Genomic DNA, 18,807 nt, shown 5'->3' on the forward strand with positions numbered 1-18,807 from the left:
ATGCTGATGATATCCAGCTCTATCTGTCATTCCCACCTGACGACCACACGGTCTCAGCACGAATCTCAGACTGTCTCTCTGACATATCAACATGGATGAAAGCCCATCACCTCCAACTTAACCTCCCAAAAACTGAACTGCTGGTCTTCCCAGCCAAACCAACCGTACACCACAGCATCTGCATCCAAACTGAATCCCTATCTCTTGCTCCATCAAAGGTTGCTAGAAACTTGGATGTCATGATTGATGACCAACTAACCTCCAAAGAACACGTTACCTCAGTTGCTCGTTCAGCCGCTTTGCATTACTAAAGATAAGAAAGATCAGACCATACCTGACCCAACATGCCCCCCAGCTCCTGGTGCAGGCCATGGTCATCTCCCGCCTTGACTACTGCAATGTTCTCCTAACTGCTCTCCTAACTGGTCTCCTAACTGGTCTCCTAACTGGTTTCCTAACTGGTCTCCAGCCTGTGAAACCTCTGCAGATGGTCCAGAACGCGGCGGTGCGTCTGGTCTTGGATCAGCCTAAAAGAACACGCCCCCCCTCTGTTCATTGAGCTCCTCTGGCTGCCCTTAGCCGCCCGCATCAGATCCAAGTCCCTGATGTTAGCTACAAAGAGCTTAATGGAACGGCTCCATCTACTTGAAGGCTCTTGCAAAGGCTTCTGTCCCAACTGGGTCCCTCCGTTGGTCCCAGGATTGTCGTCTAGCAGCTCCTACACCACGCCTAAGACAATCCAAACTCTGTTCATGTGTCGTCCCACGATGGTGGAATGAGCTACCGAGCGCTACCAGAACAGGGGCGTCCCTGTCTATCTTCAAGAAGCTCCTGAAAACCCAGCTCTTCAGAGAGCATCTCCTATCCCAGCACTTACCTTGTACTTCCCTCCCCCCTCTATCTCTGCACTTTATCTTTCTGCACTTCCTTCTATGCCTGCACCCTATCTCTACTCTGTCCCCTCTGACAGAGTCGGACTCCTGGGTTCCTTCTATGGAGCTTATTGTTAGCTTTTTATAAAGCTGTTATATCTTCATTTGTAAGTCATTTTGGATGAAAGCGTCTGATAAATACAGAAACATAAACATACTTTATCTGATTGTCTTTCAGCTTTAAAATGAGTGTGTTCTGATATTTTATTTGGATCCACAGCTCGAGAGAGTCTGGCCAGACCGCAGTTTGTAGAAAAGCTGAGGAACATCACCGTGAAGCAGGGCACTCTGGTGGAGCTGGCTGTTAAAGCCATCGGAAACCCCCTGCCTGACATCGTCTGGCTGAAGAACAGCGACATCATCACCCCACAGAAGCACCCACACATCAAGTTAGCATCTCTAAGTTTGGCTCTGAAGAATTTTCTAGCTTTTTAAATCAGTTTAGTTTGGTGAATCACTCAATCAATGTTTTTATGTGGTTGCTTATTTCAGGATTGACGGCACTAAAGGAGAGGCCAAGTTTCAGATCCCGTCTACGTCAGGCTCAGACAGCGCCTGGTACACAGCTACAGCCATCAACAAGGCCGGCAGAGACACCACCCGCTGCAGAGTCAACGTTGAGGTGGACGTCTCTGCTCCTCAAACTGAGAGGAAGCTGATTATTCCTAAAGGAACGTACAAAGCCAAAGAGATCGCAGCTCCGGAGTTGGAGCCCCTCCACCTGCGATATGGTCAAGATCAGTGGGAGGAGGGCGACCTTTACGACAAAGAGAAGCAGCAGAAACCGCTGTTCAAGAAGAAGCTGACCTCCGTGCGCATGAAGCGCTTCGGTCCGGCTCATTTCGAATGCAGACTGACCCCCATCGGTGACCCCACCATGATGGTGGAGTGGCTGCATGACGGCAAACCTCTGGCTGCTGCCAACAGGCTGCGTATGGTCAATGAATTCGGCTACTGCAGCCTGGACTACGAAGTCGCTTATGCTAGAGACAGCGGCGTCATCACCTGCAGGGCCACCAACAAGTTTGGAGTCGACCAGACCTCGGCCACCCTCATCGTCAAGGATGAGAAAGGCCTAGTTGAGGAGACCCAGCTTCCCGAAGGCAGGAAGGGAGCCTTCAGAATGGATGAGATCGAGCGCATCGCTCATGAGGGAGGACCTGCTGGAGTCAGCGCTGATGAAGAATCTGAGAAGACGAAACCTGAAATCGTCCTTCTGCCTGAACCGGTCAGAGTGCTGGAAGGCGACATCGCTCGGTTCCGCTGCAGAGTGACCGGTTATCCCGCTCCAAAGGTTAACTGGTACCTCAACGGACAGCTCATCCGTAAAAGCAAGAGATACAGACTCCGTTACGATGGTATCTACTACCTGGAGATCACAGATATCAAATCCTATGATTCAGGCGAGGTCAGGATAGTTGCAGACAATCCTTTAGGCACGACCGAGCACACCGTGAAGCTGGAGATCCAACAGAGAGAGGACTTTAGAACCGTGCTACGACGTGCTCCAGAATCGAAGGCTGCAGAAGCCCCACATGAATCTGGCAGAATCGGATTCGATGTGGTGAAGGTGGACCGACCCGGTGAGACCGCGCAGGACAGGGAAGTTGTCAAACTGCGAAAGGCTCAGAGAATCGTTCACGAGAAAACCTCAGAGGAGTCGGATGAGCTGAAGAGTAAGTTCAAACGCAGAACAGAAGAGGGCTACTATGAGTCCATCACCGCTGTGGAGTTCAAATCCAAGAGGAGGGACGACTCCTATGAAGACCTGCTGAAGAAGACCAAGGAGGAGCTGCTTCATCGCATGAAAGAGAAGGAAGAAGCTGAGAGAAAGAGGTTGGAGGAAGAGGGAAAAGTCACCATCCCAACCATCAAACCAGAGCGGGTCCAGCTCTCCCCCAGCATGGAAGCCCCAAAGATCTTGGAACGCATCGTTAGCAAAACCGTCGCGCTAATGGACGAGGTTCGGTTCCGAGTCAGAGTCGTCGGCAGACCCGAACCTGAGTGCCAGTGGTTCAAGAACGGTGTTCAGCTGGAGAAGTCTGAGCGGATTTACTGGTTCTGGCCTGAGGATCACGTGTGTGAGCTGGTGATCAGAGACGTGACAGCCGAGGATTCGGCCAGCATCATGGTTAAAGCCGTGAACGTCGCCGGGGAGTCCTCCAGCCACGCCTTCCTGCTTGTTCAAGGTAAAGTCCCTTTGTTCGAAATCACTCCGGTGGCACACTTATGTCCTGATTTCCACCAGACTCACTGAATACTTTCTCTTTGCAGCCAAGGCAACAATTAGCTTTACCCAGAAACTGGAGGATGTCAGCGCCAATGAGAAGGACACAATGATGACCTTCGAGTGTGAAACCAACGAGCCTTTCGTCAAAGTCAAATGGATGAAGAGCAATTCTGAGATCTTCTCTGGAGACAAATACCGAATGCACTCTGACAGGAAGGTCCACTTCCTGTCTGTGCTGATGATCGAAATGAGGGACGATGCAGAGTACACCTGTGTGGTCATAGAGGATGAGAACATCAGGACGAGCGCCAGGCTCCACGTAGAAGGTAACTACCCTGGACCCACATCCGAAATATGGTCTTTTCTTGGGTGGATTGGAAGCTGACAGTTCTTGCTGTTCTGTACCAGGTGCTGCCCTGGAGCTCATCAAACACATGGAGAACATCGAGGTCCCGGAGAGCTACGCTGGGGAGTTTGAGGTTGAGCTGTCTCGTGAAGACGCTGAGGGCAGCTGGTTCTTCGGAGACAAGGAGCTCTCCCCCAGCAGTAAATACGTCATGTCCTCCCGCCGAGGAAGACACTCCCTGGCTGTCAAAGATGTCAGGAAAGATGACCAGGGGAAGTATACCTTCGTATGTGGAGATCTGAGGACCAGCGCCTCCCTAAAGATGAAACGTAAGCCTGGAATGTGAAGTGTGTGTTTATCCTTACAGCCCTGTGGAGTCTTTGTTCAGCAGAGTTTGCTCAGTTTCTGGTGTTATGAAGCTCAGCTTCTTCCTTTTCTCAGCCCTTAGCTGTTGGTCTGATTGGGCTCTTTGTTGCTCGTTCCTTTCTTCTGTTCTTAGCTTTTGTTTAATGTTCTGTGAGTTCTTGGTGATGAACAGTGTTTTCCCCCCTCAGTGCGTCCGGTGACCCTGATGCAGCCGCTGACCGACCTCACGGTCTGCGAGGGCGACATCGCTCAGCTGGAGGTCAGGTTCTCCCAGGAGAACGTTGAGGGAACCTGGATGAAGAACGGCCAGGCCATCTCGGCCTCGGACCGCGTCCACATCGTCATCGACAAGCTTGTTCACAAACTTCTGGTGGAGAACGTCAGCAGAGAAGATGCTGCCTCCTACTCTTTTGTGGTTCCAGCTCACGATATCTCCACTTCAGGCAAACTCAACATTCAAAGTAAGCGTCAGAACTCACACGAAATAAGCCCAACATTAAACAAGAACACTTTGACCCATTTTATCACTTCCTTCACAGCTATTGACATCGTGGTGCCACTGAAGGACTTGTTGTCCATTGAAGGCACTAAAGCTGTTCTGGAGGCCAAGATCTCCGCCCAGGACATCAGCTCCGTCAAATGGTACCACAACGACAAGCTGCTGATGCCCAGCAACCGAATCCAGATGGTGGCAAAGGGAGCCAAGCAGCGCCTGGTCTTCAGCCGGACCTACGCCTCAGATGAAGGACGCTACAAACTGGTGGTCGGCAAGGTGGACACCAGCTGCAGCCTGACTGTCGAACGTGAGATTCTCTTCCTCCTGATTCTGTTCTTGGGTTCCAGTCCCAGCATCCCGCTGAAACCATGTTGTTTTTACAGAGGTCCAAATTGTGAAGCACATGGAGGACAGAGTGTGCTCCGAGTCCCAGAACGTTAGCTTCAACGTTGAAGTTTCTCACCCTGGGATCGACCCGGTCTGGACCTTCAGGAACCAGCAGCTCAAAGCTGGGGTCAAATGTAAGATGGAGTCCAAAGGAAAGGCTCACTCCCTGACTGTCATCGACACCATGAAGGATGAGGAGGGCCAGTACATGTTCCACGCTGGTGAAAAGACCTCCAGCGCCACGCTCACTGTGTCTGGTATGTCGAAGCTCTAAGAGGTCTTTGCCGTCTTAAACTAGTGATAAGCTGAGCATTCCCTGTCCACTTCCATGAACTTATCAATAACAGTGTGGACTACAGCAGCTTTTACTGGGTCTGACTTTAGGTTTGAAGTTTGTTTCATGGTGCAGTTCCACCAGCTGTTGTTTCCCACAGTGTCTGTTTGTGGGCTCGCTTTGACGAGTTTAATTCACAAAATGATGCAAAAGCGTAGCAACATCTGTGCTGTTTTAAGGAATAAAGGAATAATTATCATGGAAAAAAGTCTAGCAGCAGTCTGAGCCGTTTCTTCGTGCTGCCACCAGGTGGAGCCATCACACGACCCCTGCAGGATGTGACGGTGGCCGAGTCTCAGACCGCTGAGTTCGAGTGTGAAGTTGCCAACGCCAACGCTGAGGGCAAGTGGCTGAAGGACGGCCAGCCCGTGGACTTCAATGAGAACGTGGTGAGCGAGGTGAAGGGGGTCGTCAGGCGCCTCGTCATCGTCATCACCAGACCGCAAGATGTCGGCGAATACACGTACCAGGTGGCCAGCTCCAAAACCAGCGCTAACCTCAGAGTGGAGGGTGAGAACCGTCGGTCCCATCGAGGGGCGCCATAATATCAGCAGGTCATGAAGGTGAAATTCACCTGGTTGTGGCTAGTTTCAGGATTATTACCTGGAGATCCAAACGTGTTACAATCGGATGATGTTCACAGATCTGTACGGGCCCTGAAAAATCTGTCAAAATTGATTTGAAAATATCGTGCAATTCTTCATTTTTCAGGAGGCAAAATGATGAATAAAGAATAAATATAACAGCAGAAAATGTAGACACAAAATGAAAATGTTCTGATCAGGCCTGCTGACAGTCTCTGAGGTCTTAGTGAAACCAGGAGACAGAGCAGCTGCTCATCCCTCTTCTTCCATTCATCTGCTGCTAATATCGTCCATATTTCACAGATGTTTGTTTCTGTAACGTCTGGAATTATAATTTCTAACTGGTAAAACAATAAAATAGCACCAGTTAGAAGTCAGATTTTCTTTCATTCCAAGTATTTCCTCTCAGCTCAGAAGCTTTATGTCCCCTTTCATGACTTGCTGATGTTTTTCATGCTCGAAACGTCGTCCTGGTGATGTTGTTCCTGACACTCCTGTTTCCACCTGTAGGCGTGAAGATCAAAAAGACTCTGAGGAACCAGACGGTGACGGAGACCCAGGAGGCCGTGTTCTCGCTGGAACTCACCCACCCAGACGTTAAAGGATCCCAGTGGATCAAGAACGGAGTGGAACTGCAGAACAGCGACAAGTACGAGATCACCTCTCAGGGCACGGTCCACACTCTGAAGGTGAAGGGCTGCAACACGCAGGACGAGACCGTTTACTCCTTCAAGCTGGGGAAACTGTCCGCCAACGCCAGGCTCAGCGTAGAGAGTGAGTATCTGCAAGGTCTGAGGCATCAGAGTCTCACATGTGCTGATTCTAACCTCCACCTGTCCGCGTTCTCGCAGCCATCAAAATTGTTAAGAAGATCAAGGATGTGACATCGCTGCTGGATGGCACCGCCTCCTTCGAGATGAGCCTGTCGCATGACAACATCCCGGTCAGGTGGATGTTTAAAGGCGTGGAGCTGAAGTCCAGCGAGAAGTGTAAGATTCTGTCTGAGAGGAAAGCTCACAAACTGGTCCTGCAGAACGTCGACAGCAGCAAAGCAGGAGAGTACACGGCCGTGGTGGGACACCTGCAGTGCAGCGCCGTGCTGACCGTGGAGGGTACGTCTCACCTGTACACCTGTACAATTACACACCTGCACACCTGAACACCTACACACCTGCACAGTTACACACCTGCACACCTGTAGACCTGCACACCTGTACACCTGCACACCTGTAGACCTGCACAGTTACACACCTGTACACCTGTACACCTGCACACCTGTAGACCTGCACACCTGCACACTTACACACCTGCACACCTGTAGACCTGCACACCTGTAGACCTGCACAGTTACACACCTGCACACCTGAACACCTGTACACCTGCACACCTGTAGACCTGCACAGTTACACACCTGCACACCTGAACACCTGTACACCTGCACACCTGTAGACCTGCACAGTTACACACCTGCACACCTGAACACCTGTACACCTGCACACCTGTAGACCTGCACAGTTACACACCTGCACACCTGAACACCTGTACACCTGCACAGTTACACACCTGTAAACCTGCACACTTACACACCTGAACACTGCACTTTCTTCTATTTAATCGTTTCTCTTCCATCGTTTATCGATGTTTGTTCATTAGTAAATGATACATTAGTTGTGACCTTTTCTCCTGCAGCTCTGCGGGTCACCAAACCCATGAAGAACGTGCAGGTGCCGGAGACTCAGGTGGCCACCTTCGAGTGCGAAGTGTCTCACTTCAACGTGCCGTCCACCTGGCTGAAGAACGGCGTCGAGATCGAGATGAGCGAGAAGTTCAGGATCGTGGTTCAGGGGAAACTCCACCAGCTGAAGATCATGAACACCAGCAGGGACGACTCGGCAGAGTACACCTTCATCTGCGGGAACGACCGAGTGTCTGCGACGCTCACCGTCAGCCGTAAGAACTCATCCAGCCTCCCTGAAAATAAATCAGTAGACCTTTGGTTTGTGTTTGGTTTCACTAAATGTGGTCGTCAGTGCTGCTGGTTCCAGTCCGAGGACAGCAAGCGGCACACAGGCGGCAGAGCGCTGTGGACTGATGGAATACCAGCGTTAGCATCTTCTTTAGGCCGGAGAGCGTCTGAGCTGCTTCACTCAGAAGATGCATGTGACCTTATTTAACTATTAACTATATAACTAACTATTCCTCTGAGCGTAAAAAACATTTCACTGATTAAACAAACGTGTCAAATACTAATCATACAAATTCACCTGTTTATTAGACAGTAATAATCTGTATTTTTAACAAATGGTTGGTGACACTTTATGGTAAAAGTATGAAATTTTAAAAAAGTAACACACAGTTTCCTTTAGTTTTAGCTTTATGTAGGTTAACTTCCACTAATCTTTGATTAAAACTGTGGTGATATGTTAAAGGGTTAACTCATGGTTACGCTTTACACAAACCCTCAGCAGCACAAGAGCGCCATCTGCTGGCGTTAAATTGCATTAAAACAATGAGAAAACCTTAGAGGTGTTGCAGTCCTTCAGCTTTATAGACGAGCCGTTTGCTCGACCCGCCGTGCAGTGGAACGTTTCCTCTGTTCGCTCAGTCAACGTCTCTGTCGCCCTGCAGCTGTCCTCATCACCTCCATGCTGAAGGACCTGAACGCTCAGGAGAGAGACACCATCACCTTCGAGGTCACCGTCAACTACGAGGGCGTCACCTACAAATGGCTGAAGAACGGCGTGGAGGTGAAGTCGTCGGACAGGTGTCAGGTCCGCAGCCGGCAGCTCACGCACTCGCTCACCATCCGAAACGTTCACTTTGGAGACGGAGGAGAATACCAGTTTGTGGCCGGCTCTGCCGCCACCGCCGCCAACCTGTTTGTTGAAGGTAACGTGGCGGTCAGGTTCTCTGCAGGTCCACGTGAAACCGGCTCATATTACGGCGTCTTTCTGATCTCTGGAACTTTTGTTTTCAGCTCGTTTGATCGAGTTCACCAAGAAGATCAAAGACATAAAGATCACAGAGAAGAAGAAGGCCATTTTTGAGTGTGAGGTGTCTGAACCGAACATCCAGGTGATGTGGATGAAGGACGGCCAGGAGCTGGACGTGTCGGAGGACAGGTGTGTCATGATGTCACCACGCTCCGCTGCCCTGACATCATCAGACGCTTTTTAGGGTGAAACTGAGCTAAAAAGGTGCTCTGTGCTGCTTCACAGGTACGTGGTGACAGCAGAGAAGTACGTTCACCGCCTCATGATCCAGACGATTCGCATGTCCGATGCTGGAGAGTATTCAGTCGTGGCCGGATCCAGCGTCTCCAAGGCCCAGCTGACCGTGGAGGGGCGGGACATCCGGATCTCTGAACCTGCTGAGCGGGAGATCACGGTGAGGCGCTTTCTGGCATTTCTGATGGCTGTTAATGTGTTCAGATGAATCAGAAGCCTAACCCTCGCACCTCCTCTCTCGCAGGTTCTGGAGAAACACAGGGCGACCTTCGAGTTCGAGGTGAACGAGGATGACGTGGAGGGTCGCTGGCTGAGGAATGGCGTGGAGATCCACTTGTCGTTGGAGGAGAGGTTCAACTATGTGGCCATCAGGAAGGTGCACCGCCTCACCATCTCTGAGACCTACAGGAGTGACGCCGGCGAGTACACCTTCATCGCTGGCAAGAACCGGAGCACCATGCACCTGCGGGTCAACAGTAAGTCCAGCAGAACCTTTTAACACAATCCTGAGGAATGAGAGGCCCATTCTTCTCTGTCCTGACCAAACCCTCTGCTTCCTGCCCCGTTCAGTCCCAGAGCCTCCTCAGATCCTCCGCCACATGGAGGCTCAGTCGGTGGAGGCCGGGAAGCCGGCACGCTTCTCGGTGCAGGTGAGCGGCGTTCCTCAGCCGCAGGTCTTCTGGTACAAGAACTCCCAGGCTCTGTCTGCGGGCTTCAAGTGCAAGTTCCTGCACGACGGCAATGAGCACACGCTGCTGCTGATTGAGGTCTTCCCCGAGGACGCCGCCATCTACAACTGCGAGGCCAAGAATGACTACGGCACGGCCACGAGCACCGCCACGCTCAATGTGGAAGGTAAGACGGGCCGTCGGTAAGACGGAGGCAGGTGTGATGGGAAGCGTTCAGGGACATGTTCAGATCCAGGTTTGTGTGTTGCAGTGTCAGAGGTGGTCTCTCCAGACTCGGCTGCTCCCGTCGCTCCTCCTGTCGTCATCTCGCCCATCGCCGACACCTCGGCCCGCGAGGGAGAACCAGCTCGCTTCCAGTGCAGAGTCCGTGGAGACGGTAAGAGGACTAATGCCCTGCCCTTAACCCTACCTACTCTTTTTAGAGGTAGGGAAGGTCACATGACCCCTAATCCCCAGAAGAAAGGGGGGCTTTATTGAATAGTGAATGAAGTCTGTTTTAATGTCAGAAAACAATCCAGATGGTGACTATTTAAAGATGCAGGTGGACCTCATTCATTCATTTATTCAAACATTTATTTCACCAGCAACAAAAATCTCTTTTTTACCCTCTGATTGGAGACAACAACTTCCTGTACTTTTCTGAAAGATGTAGTTCTGAAGGTAATTTGGGGGCAGACAGAGAACATGTTTATGAATGTTTAAAGAAGGAGGAGACTGTTTTAAGGTTTGTGATGAACCTCATCCAGAGCATGTGAATAACATCATACAGCACAGACAGAAAGGTGGTGGCAACAAGATTTGATAATGAAGAAAAAACCAGTAGCAGGATATGAGGTGTGATTGGATTCCCAGATATCTGTACTGGGATACTGACTCTTTCCTCCGCCCTGACTCGGCGTCAGAGTCCCTCGCGGTGACAGTAGACGATGACTCTTTCCTCCGCCCTGACTCGGCGTCAGAGTCCCTAGCGGTGACAGTAGACGATGACTCTTTCCTCCGCCCTGATCGGGCGTCAGAGTCCCTCGCGGTGACAGTAGATGATGACTCTTTCCTCTGCCCTGACTCGGCGTCAGAGTCCCTCGCGGTGACAGTAGACGATGACTCTTTCCTCCGCCCTGACCGGGCGTCAGAGTCCCTCGCGGTGACAGTAGACGATGACTCTTTCCTCCGCCCTGACCGGGCGTCAGAGTCCCTCGCGGTGACAGTAGACGATGACTCTTTCCTCTGCCCTGACTCGGCGTCAGAGTCCCTCGCGGTGACAGTAGACGATGACTCTTTCCTCCGCCCTGACTGGGCGTCAGAGTCCCTCGCGGTGACAGTAGATGATGACTCTTTCCTCCGCCCTGACTCGGCGTCAGAGTCCCTCGCGGTGACAGTAGACGATGACTCTTTCCTCCGCCCTGACTGGGCGTCAGAGTCCCTCGCGGTGACAGTAGACGATGACTCTTTCCTCCGCCCTGACTCGGCGTCAGAGTCCCTCGCGGTGACACTAGACGATGACTCTTTCCTCCGCCCTGACTCGGCGTCAGAGTCCCTCGCGGTGACAGTAGACGATGACTCTTTCCTCCGCCCTGACTGGGTGTCAGAGTCCCTCGCGGTGACAGTAGACGATGACTCTTTCCTCCGCCCTGACTGGGCGTCAGAGTCCCTCGCGGTGACAGTAGACGATGACTCTTTCCTCTGCCCTGACTCGGCGTCAGAGTCCCTCGCGGTGACAGTAGACGATGACTCTTTCCTCTGCCCTGACTCGGCGTCAGAGTCCCTCGCGGTGACAGTAGACGATGACTCTTTCCTCCGCCCTGACTGGGTGTCAGAGTCCCTCGCGGTGACAGTAGACGATGACTCTTTCCTCCGCCCTCTCTGCAGACGTGAAGATCAGCTGGTTCCACAAGGACAAGGAGATCAAGCAGTCGGACTTCTTCAGGATGTCTCAGTTTGACGACAGCTGTCAGCTGGAGATCTCCAGAGTTTACCCAGAGGATGAGGGCGAGTACACTTGTGTTGCCATGAACAACGCCGGGAAGGTGTCGTGCTCCGCCACGCTGAAGCTGGACGGTGAGTTTCTGAAAGGTTGGGTTTATACCACAGGAGGAGACAGCAACAGGCACATAAGCATGATTTAGGTGGAACATGAATATCTGACTGACAGCCGCGGACAGGATGTCCCTGTGGTCACTTTTTGTCTCTTTGTTGATGTCGGTGTCTGTGTGGCTGCAGCCTCTCGGTGCTGACTGGATGTGAATAAAATCGCATGAAGCCAATGAACCTGCTTCCTTTCAGGGCAAAATGTGTCAGCTGGCAGTCCCGCTGAGCCTCTGTGGCAAGTCTCCACCAGCCTACAGAAACCTTCTGTTGGCCAAAAGCCAGTTTTCATCCACCCAATCACAAGCTGCACGGTGCCACACGGGGAGGTGGCACGCTTTCACGCACGTGTGTCCGGAATGCCGAAGCCGGAGATCAGCTGGTTCCACAACCAGCAGCCGGTTCAGTCCACCAAGAACTTGGTGTTCCACTTTGATGAGGTGACCAGCACTGCCACGCTCATCATCGTGGACGCCTTCTCCGAGCACGCAGGACGCTACACCTGCAGGGCAGCCAATAGTGCCGGAGAGGCCACATGCTCGGCCACCCTCGCCTTAACCAGAGAAGAAGAAGGTAACAGCTGGATCTGTGGGCTGCTGCCAGCCTCTGAAACCTCCCGTTATTCTCCTCAAAGAGGATGTCCCGTCAGATCCATCTGCTCTGAGCATCTTTAAACAGACAAACTTTATTAAAGCAGCAGTAACAGACACAAACTGGAGGACCTGTGACTCATACTGCTCCAAGTATTCATCCAACCACACAAAGCGTCACCAATCAGATCAGAATATGAAAGCTTCAAAATCCCCTAAATATCAGTGGTACAAACCAATCTGACACTTTTTTAACTATTTGAATTCATCAGTTAGTATTTTTCCCTTCAGAGGGAACAGGAAACACGGCCGGGACATCCCTCAGTCCTCCCAAGGTCCCACTAACATCACCCCCCCACAGAGACGAACCACTTCCTTCACCAATGCACCCTTTGTTTGACTGCTGGGATTTCACCTCTTCTCTCTGCTCCACCCTCCTCATCACTCCTCCCTCCTCCATCCTCCTCTGTGCTCATCCCTCCTTCAGGGGCGCCAGCCCCTCTGTGATGACATGTATTTCCTTTTCCTTTCACTTTGCTCTCGTGTGTGTTGCAGTGTTTGATTTCTCACCTGAAATGTCTCCGTTATTCTGCTGTTCTGAAGCAGACACAAAGCGCTCCTTCTTCCTTTGGTTCTGTTGTGTTTTTGAGATATTTCAGTACTCCTCCAAACTCCCTCCATTCAGAGAGAGCAGAAGGAGTTTCCTCCTCCTGGATGCTCCTTTGGATCATGTTACCCAGAAAGGAAACTCACTTTATGACATGAGAAACCAGAAGCTGGTGGACCATCCTCAGGTGGTCCAGAGTTTATACTTTTACACAGTGCTGTGAAAAAGTGAGAATCTGAGGCAGAAGCAGAGTTTTTTCTCAGTTCTCAGCAGCTTTAAAGTGAATATCTGCTCTGAGCTCCTTTATTCTCCAACACAGCCTGAACCCATTTCTTTAAAACGGTGAAACATCCCCTGCAGCTTAAAACTGTGACTGTGAAACCGCTTCGGAAACGTCCGACTGATGTCATGCGTTTCCTTTGCAGTGACTCATGTGAGGGAGCAGATTGAAGCCACGATTGAGCAAGAAGTCAAAGGTAAGACCATGTCTCTGAACATCACCAGCAGCAGGTTTCTGTGACCCAATGAGACGCTGTGCAGGCGCAGGGAAAGGGACAGTTTGACTCCACTGGCTGTGACTGTGAAAGTAGTCTGTCAGTGGGTAGCTCTGATCCAAGCTCTGGCTCTGAAATGTTTTTCATGTGGAGAAGGTGTTGAGGTCCCGATGGGAGCAGCTGATGTGTGGGTGCATGCCGACCGGGTTGGATTACAGTTGTCCTGCACCCACAGACTACTTTTAGAGCTCATATGTTCAACTGTCCCTTTAAATAATGTCTGACTTTCTTCTGTTGCATGTCATCTTCATGTGTTCCGATAAAGATTCCTGCTGTTTGTATCATCCTTACTTTGACCCGTGGTTTCCTCCAGGAGAGCACTCGTAGAACTTGCTTGGTCGAGTCTTTGACACTTTGCATCCAGACGTTCGTTTCGTTTTGGCATGACGGTTCCTCTGATCTTTTTCCAGAAAAGGCGCAGGATGTGTATCTTTTAAAGCTCTTTTAAAGCTTTAAAATGCCCTTTAAAAGATTTGGAGGTCTACTGCATCTGGAACTGATTCCTTCCTCCTGCAAAACATTTCCTAGCCTGGCTTGCAGATAGTGGGATGTGATTCCTGTGGTTTGCTTTCTAAATAACACCAGTTAAACTATATTAGTTCGAATAAACGCCTTCTCACCCAATTTTACAGCTTCATTTTTTAAACTACTTGAACAAAAGTTCTGTATTGGAGAGCTGCATCATTGATTTCCTGTTAAGGATTAGAAAGGGCGTTTATTCTCCTGTCTGCAAGTCAGGTAAGGAACACTGTAGCACAACCTATCCAAACCCAGCGAATGTTGGCCGCCCATCTTGGAAACATGCTTTTTTTAATAAAATAATTTATGTTTTGAAGAAATTTCCACAGACGAAGGATCAAAACTTCCTGCAGGTTTCTAATAAAAAGAATCAAGTCTTGCGTTTATTCGAACAAATATGGTGAGTGAAATTATTTCTTATGGCATTGTGAGTCCCAGCATGCATTTAATATTTCCATTAATGATCATTCAAATCCTTTTCTGTGTGGTTTCCTGTGGAGGCTGTGGTGCTGACCGCTGTCTGTTTCTGTTCGCAGAGCTGTTTTACCACAGCAGGGAAGCAGCAGCGCACAGCGAGCTCACCGGCACCAGGCAGCTCCGCGGAGCCTTCTCCGACACCGAGGACTTCATCGATCACGGCCTGGTGTCGGCCAACCGCTGCTCCAGCAGGACCTCCTCCATCAGCTCGTGGACAGAAAACATCAAACCGTCTTTCACCAAAAAGCTTAAATTTCAGTCGGTGCTGGAGGGCGAGCCGGTGGAGTTAAAGTGTAAACTGGTCGCCTGTCCATCACCGACGATCCTCTGGTTTCATAATAACAGATCGATCCCCAAAGAGCGTCGGCGCAGGATCTGCACCGACAGCAAAATGCACGTGCACACCACCGGCCTGCTTATCGATAGCATCAGGGAGAAGGACTCGGGTAGCTATAAGGTAATGGCAATAAACTCGGAGGGTTCTGCCGAGTCCACAGCATCACTTCTGGTTTCGCTGAGGGAGGAGCAGTCCGCTAACTACCTGGGCTTCGCCAGGCGCTCGGCCAAAGTGCACGAGAGCGTGGACAGCCTGGCGGAGCAGCGGAAGGAGAGGAAGTTTCGGGTCGAACTCAGGTGTGTCGGGTCTCCGTTTGATAAGATGTCAAAGGTCCATCAGGGCCGATCTCGGTCTAAGAGCGCTCTGGTCCGTACCGTTTACTTCGGGTCTGGTGCTGATTCGAAAGAAAAAGAGACAGAGAAGGAATCCAAGCGTTTGGAGACCGCCTCTGAGCGCGCGCCGTCCCCTCCGCCCATGTTTGACAGGTCCGAGCGCTTCAACGACAGGTTCAGTGACATCTACTGCGACCGGCGCACCGGCGGCAGGTTCAGCGACAAGTTCAGCGACAGGTGCAGCGACAGGTACAGCGACAGGTTCAGCGACACCGAGAGCCTCCACAACGAGGTCAGAACCAAGCTGACCACGCTCCAGAAGGCGGTCAGACAGAAGAAGAGGCTCTCCATCTCCACCATGTCCTCCTCTGAGTTTGAGCTGGAGTCGGTCGCCAGCGAGTCCAGTTACGCAGAGTACGTGGACCGGCTCCGGGTCAAGCCGGCCGCTCTGCCTGACGTCCAGCACGCCGGGTTAAGGGAGACTCAGAGGGAATCTCAGGGTAAAAAGTCAGGCAGGGAACCTTCTCAGACTCGTATGAGACATTCATTTGAGCCTCAGTCCAGAACCAGAGCCATTCAGATCATGAGAGGGGAGCTGGTTGATACCAAGGTGCCTCATGGAGGGAGGACAAGGTTAGATACCAGATACTCTGAGGCTGTGGGGGAGAAAGCTGGTAGTGAGCACGACAGAGCGGTTTCTGAGCAGGAGGCAGATACTGAGCTGAGTTTCACAGACACCCGATACTCTGAAAACAGGGAATCTGCTCAGGAGGAGTCCAAGTCAGCCACTTCTGTGAGGGAGAAGTTCCTGAGCGAAGGGGTCGCTTCAGGGGTCGCAGCTGAGGAAGAGCTGTACGAGGAAGAAGGGGGCGCCGGGTCTCTGAGGGCTCATTATGAGAAGAGCCTGGAGGCTGAAAGGAAGGAGTGTGAGGACAAACTCCTCGCTCTGAGGATCAGGAAATGGCAGCAGGGGAACAGGATGTCAGAGGAGGAGCCTTTTCACCCAGACAGCGATCTGCCCCCGTCAGCTGAGTACATGGAGCCCACCGGGCTCATTTTCACCCAGCAGGGAGTGGTGGAAGCTGAGGCCCCGCCCACTTATTTCCATAAACCACCCACAACACAGACGGCTGTGGTTACTGAAGCTGCTGGGTCTAAATCACCTCAGATAAAAGCCAGAGAAGTGGAAAAATCTTCCTCCATCGTCACAGAGTCAGCCTCAGTAGAAGTCCGGTCAGAGGAGGTTCCACCGAAATCCCCCAAAAGGGCAGGAAGATCAGCAGAAGTGGGAGCAAAGTCAGAGGAAAGACCCAGACCCAGGCCGGTCAAGTTGGCCAAAGAGAGGTTCCTGAGCGACGCTGAAGCAGCTGACAGCAGAGCAGATGAGACTCTTCAGTATGAGAAGAGCCTGGAGGCTGAGAGGATGGAGTGTGAGGAGAAGCTCCTCCCTCTGAGGATCAGGAAACGGCAGCAAGGTGTGCAGATGTCAGAGGAAGAGTCATTCCACCCGGAAACTGATCTGCCCACGCCTGCTGACACACAGTCCACAGGGCCCCAGGAGCTCATCTCCACCCAGAAGGAGGTGGAGGAGAAAAGAGCAGCTGGAGAGCAGGCTGCGGTAGCAAAGTCAGCTAAAGTTCAGGGTAGAGCCGAGCAGGAGGACACTTCTGCTTCCAGGACAGAGGCTCAGACAGGAGAGCTGGGAACAGAAGCATCAGCTGCACTGGTGCCAAAATCCCCCAGAACAAAAAGTCGAGCAACGGTGGAATCATCTCCTAAAACAGCAGCCAGAGCAGAGAAGATGCTGTTCGAGAAGACCAGAGAAGAACGGGAGCTCCAGCTGTCGATGGAGAACCTCTCAGAGCTGAAGAGCGAGAGTGAGAAGTTTGAGAGTGAAGAGGAGGCTTTGACTCAGAGGATAATGAGGTGGCAGCAGGATGTTCTGATGGAGCAGGAGCAGGCTGTGCAGCTGGAGTCGGACTGGGTGGAGGCTTACCCTCAGCTCCAGGAGGAGGTGACCCCTGAGGCTGGTGGAGCTGTCACAGAAGCCTCTGTTCCACCACCAGCACCAGCAGCCAGCAGCAGGAAGATTTCTCCTGAGAAACCAGCCAAGGAGAAGGTCCTCCCGAGCGGCTCTGCTCCTGCTGGCTTCCAGGATCAGGAGGATGAGAGCCTGCAGGGGCCAATGGAGGGCCGAGAGACCCGGCTGCAGAGGGACAGCGAGTACTTTGTGAGTGAAGAAGAGGCCCTGGCTCAGCGCATCCTGAAATGGCAACAGGATGTTGTAGAGCCAGAGGAAGTGGCTGAGCTGGAGTCTGAGTGGACCGAGCTCCACCGTGGTTCATCCCCGGCAGCAGCAGCTGCAGGTGGAGGTTCTCCAGCGAAAAAACCGCCTCCACAAGCTGCAGGGGACGATATGTTTGATCTTCAGGCTTCACCTCCATGTGGGGATTTGGGCGGAGCAACAGAGAGAAGGCCGAGCAAGGAGGAGTTTTCTGGAAATAAGTCCAGGAACCAACGCTTCCAGGAAGATGTGAGGGAAAAGAGAGGCGCGGAGGAGGAGATAGGAAGGGCCAGAGAGAGCAGGGGGCAACAGAAGGGGTTAGCAGGTATGAAGAGAGAAGCTGAAGACTCAGTAAGTGTGGAAAGGCCTGAACTGGCAGCTTTAAAGGAGGAGGGAGAAGTCCACGAGAAACAAGCTCCTGAGTCTGAGCAGGTAAACAAAGGAGATGAAAGCTCTGCAGGCTCCCGCCCAGTGTTCATCAACAAGATGTCTTCACTTAGAGTCAAAATCGGTGAAATGTCAGAGTTCACCTGCCAGTTCCACGGTGACCCTCCACCCAGCGTTAGCTGGCTGAAAGATGGCCGCCCACTGGACCAGAACCCAGACTACGACATCATGAGCAAAGCGAACAAGTCAAAGCTCACCGTGTTCTATCCAACCACCGACCACGAGGGGGCGTACGACTGCGTCATCACCAATAAACACGGAAAATCCATCTGCAGCGCCACTCTGGAGATTTCTGACAAGAAGGTGTCGAGGAAGGCAGGCGTCCATCATGAAGTGGTGGTTCCAGAGCGGCCGGAAGGCGTCCATCATGAAGTGGTGGTTCCAGAGCGGCCGGCAGGCGTCCATCATGAAGTGGTGGTTCCAGAGCGGCCGGAGACCCAGGAGAGGCTGATGGAGGAGGAGCTCCAGACTTACACGGACTCAGGGAAGGCGACGCTGCAGGTGCCCCAGGCCGTGATCCACAAACGCCGCCGTTCAGATGAGGCCTTCACCTCCTCTCCTGTGGAGATCAGGATCACAGCTGCGACCCCGGTCCCTGAGATGTTTGTAGAAGGCGCCGAGGACAGGCCTCAGGTTTTCTCAGAGAAAGCCTCCGAGGCACCGAGTGATGACGGAGCTTCTCACACTTTCAAACATAAATTTACTTTCTCCTTTGATGTGGTCGCAGAGGCTCCTCGCGTGGCCACAGAGCTGGAGAACCTCACCTGCTGTGAGGGCAGCACCGTGGTGTTGGAGTGCGTAATCACAGGTGAACCTGCCCCAGAAGTCATGTGGTTTTATGAAGACGTTTGCCTGGATGTTGTAGGTGTGAAGTATAGAGCTGAGGTGGACGATAAGGTGTACCGGCTGTATATCAGCAGTTTCACACACACGGATGCTGGAGTGTATAAATGTGTTGGTAGAAATAAGCTCGGGGAGGTTTGCAGT

The 18,807-nt window shown here is 51.9% G+C and overlaps 2 protein-coding genes across 2 annotated transcripts in view; one reads left to right on the top strand and one right to left on the bottom strand.

Annotated features, from left to right (window-relative positions):
- LOC140319808 (uncharacterized) overlaps positions 1 to 18,807 on the bottom strand; it is a 481,384-nt gene that overhangs the window by 276,016 nt on the left and 186,561 nt on the right. The gene's annotated exons all lie outside the window — the stretch shown is intronic.
- Positions 1 to 18,807, top strand: part of ttn.2 (titin, tandem duplicate 2) — a 196,714-nt gene that overhangs the window by 17,169 nt on the left and 160,738 nt on the right. The window contains exons 22-41 of the mRNA XM_072397655.1: positions 1,153 to 1,321; positions 1,425 to 3,121; positions 3,207 to 3,488; positions 3,571 to 3,837; positions 4,063 to 4,335; positions 4,414 to 4,677; positions 4,754 to 5,014; positions 5,341 to 5,601; positions 6,186 to 6,449; positions 6,527 to 6,787; positions 7,365 to 7,625; positions 8,304 to 8,564; positions 8,653 to 8,797; positions 8,894 to 9,062; positions 9,147 to 9,378; positions 9,473 to 9,757; positions 9,842 to 9,967; positions 11,458 to 11,661; positions 11,872 to 12,246; positions 13,296 to 13,346. Coding sequence (XP_072253756.1) covers positions 1,153 to 1,321; positions 1,425 to 3,121; positions 3,207 to 3,488; positions 3,571 to 3,837; positions 4,063 to 4,335; positions 4,414 to 4,677; positions 4,754 to 5,014; positions 5,341 to 5,601; positions 6,186 to 6,449; positions 6,527 to 6,787; positions 7,365 to 7,625; positions 8,304 to 8,564; positions 8,653 to 8,797; positions 8,894 to 9,062; positions 9,147 to 9,378; positions 9,473 to 9,757; positions 9,842 to 9,967; positions 11,458 to 11,661; positions 11,872 to 12,246; positions 13,296 to 13,346 — 6,108 coding nt within the window. The remainder of the gene's footprint in view (positions 1 to 1,152; positions 1,322 to 1,424; positions 3,122 to 3,206; positions 3,489 to 3,570; positions 3,838 to 4,062; positions 4,336 to 4,413; positions 4,678 to 4,753; positions 5,015 to 5,340; positions 5,602 to 6,185; positions 6,450 to 6,526; positions 6,788 to 7,364; positions 7,626 to 8,303; positions 8,565 to 8,652; positions 8,798 to 8,893; positions 9,063 to 9,146; positions 9,379 to 9,472; positions 9,758 to 9,841; positions 9,968 to 11,457; positions 11,662 to 11,871; positions 12,247 to 13,295; positions 13,347 to 18,807) is intronic.

The sequence above is a fragment of the Leuresthes tenuis genome, unplaced genomic scaffold (genome assembly GCF_036924035.1).
Source record: "Leuresthes tenuis unplaced genomic scaffold, fLeuTen1.0.hap1 SCAF_12, whole genome shotgun sequence".
Taxonomy (NCBI): domain Eukaryota; kingdom Metazoa; phylum Chordata; class Actinopteri; order Atheriniformes; family Atherinopsidae; genus Leuresthes; species Leuresthes tenuis.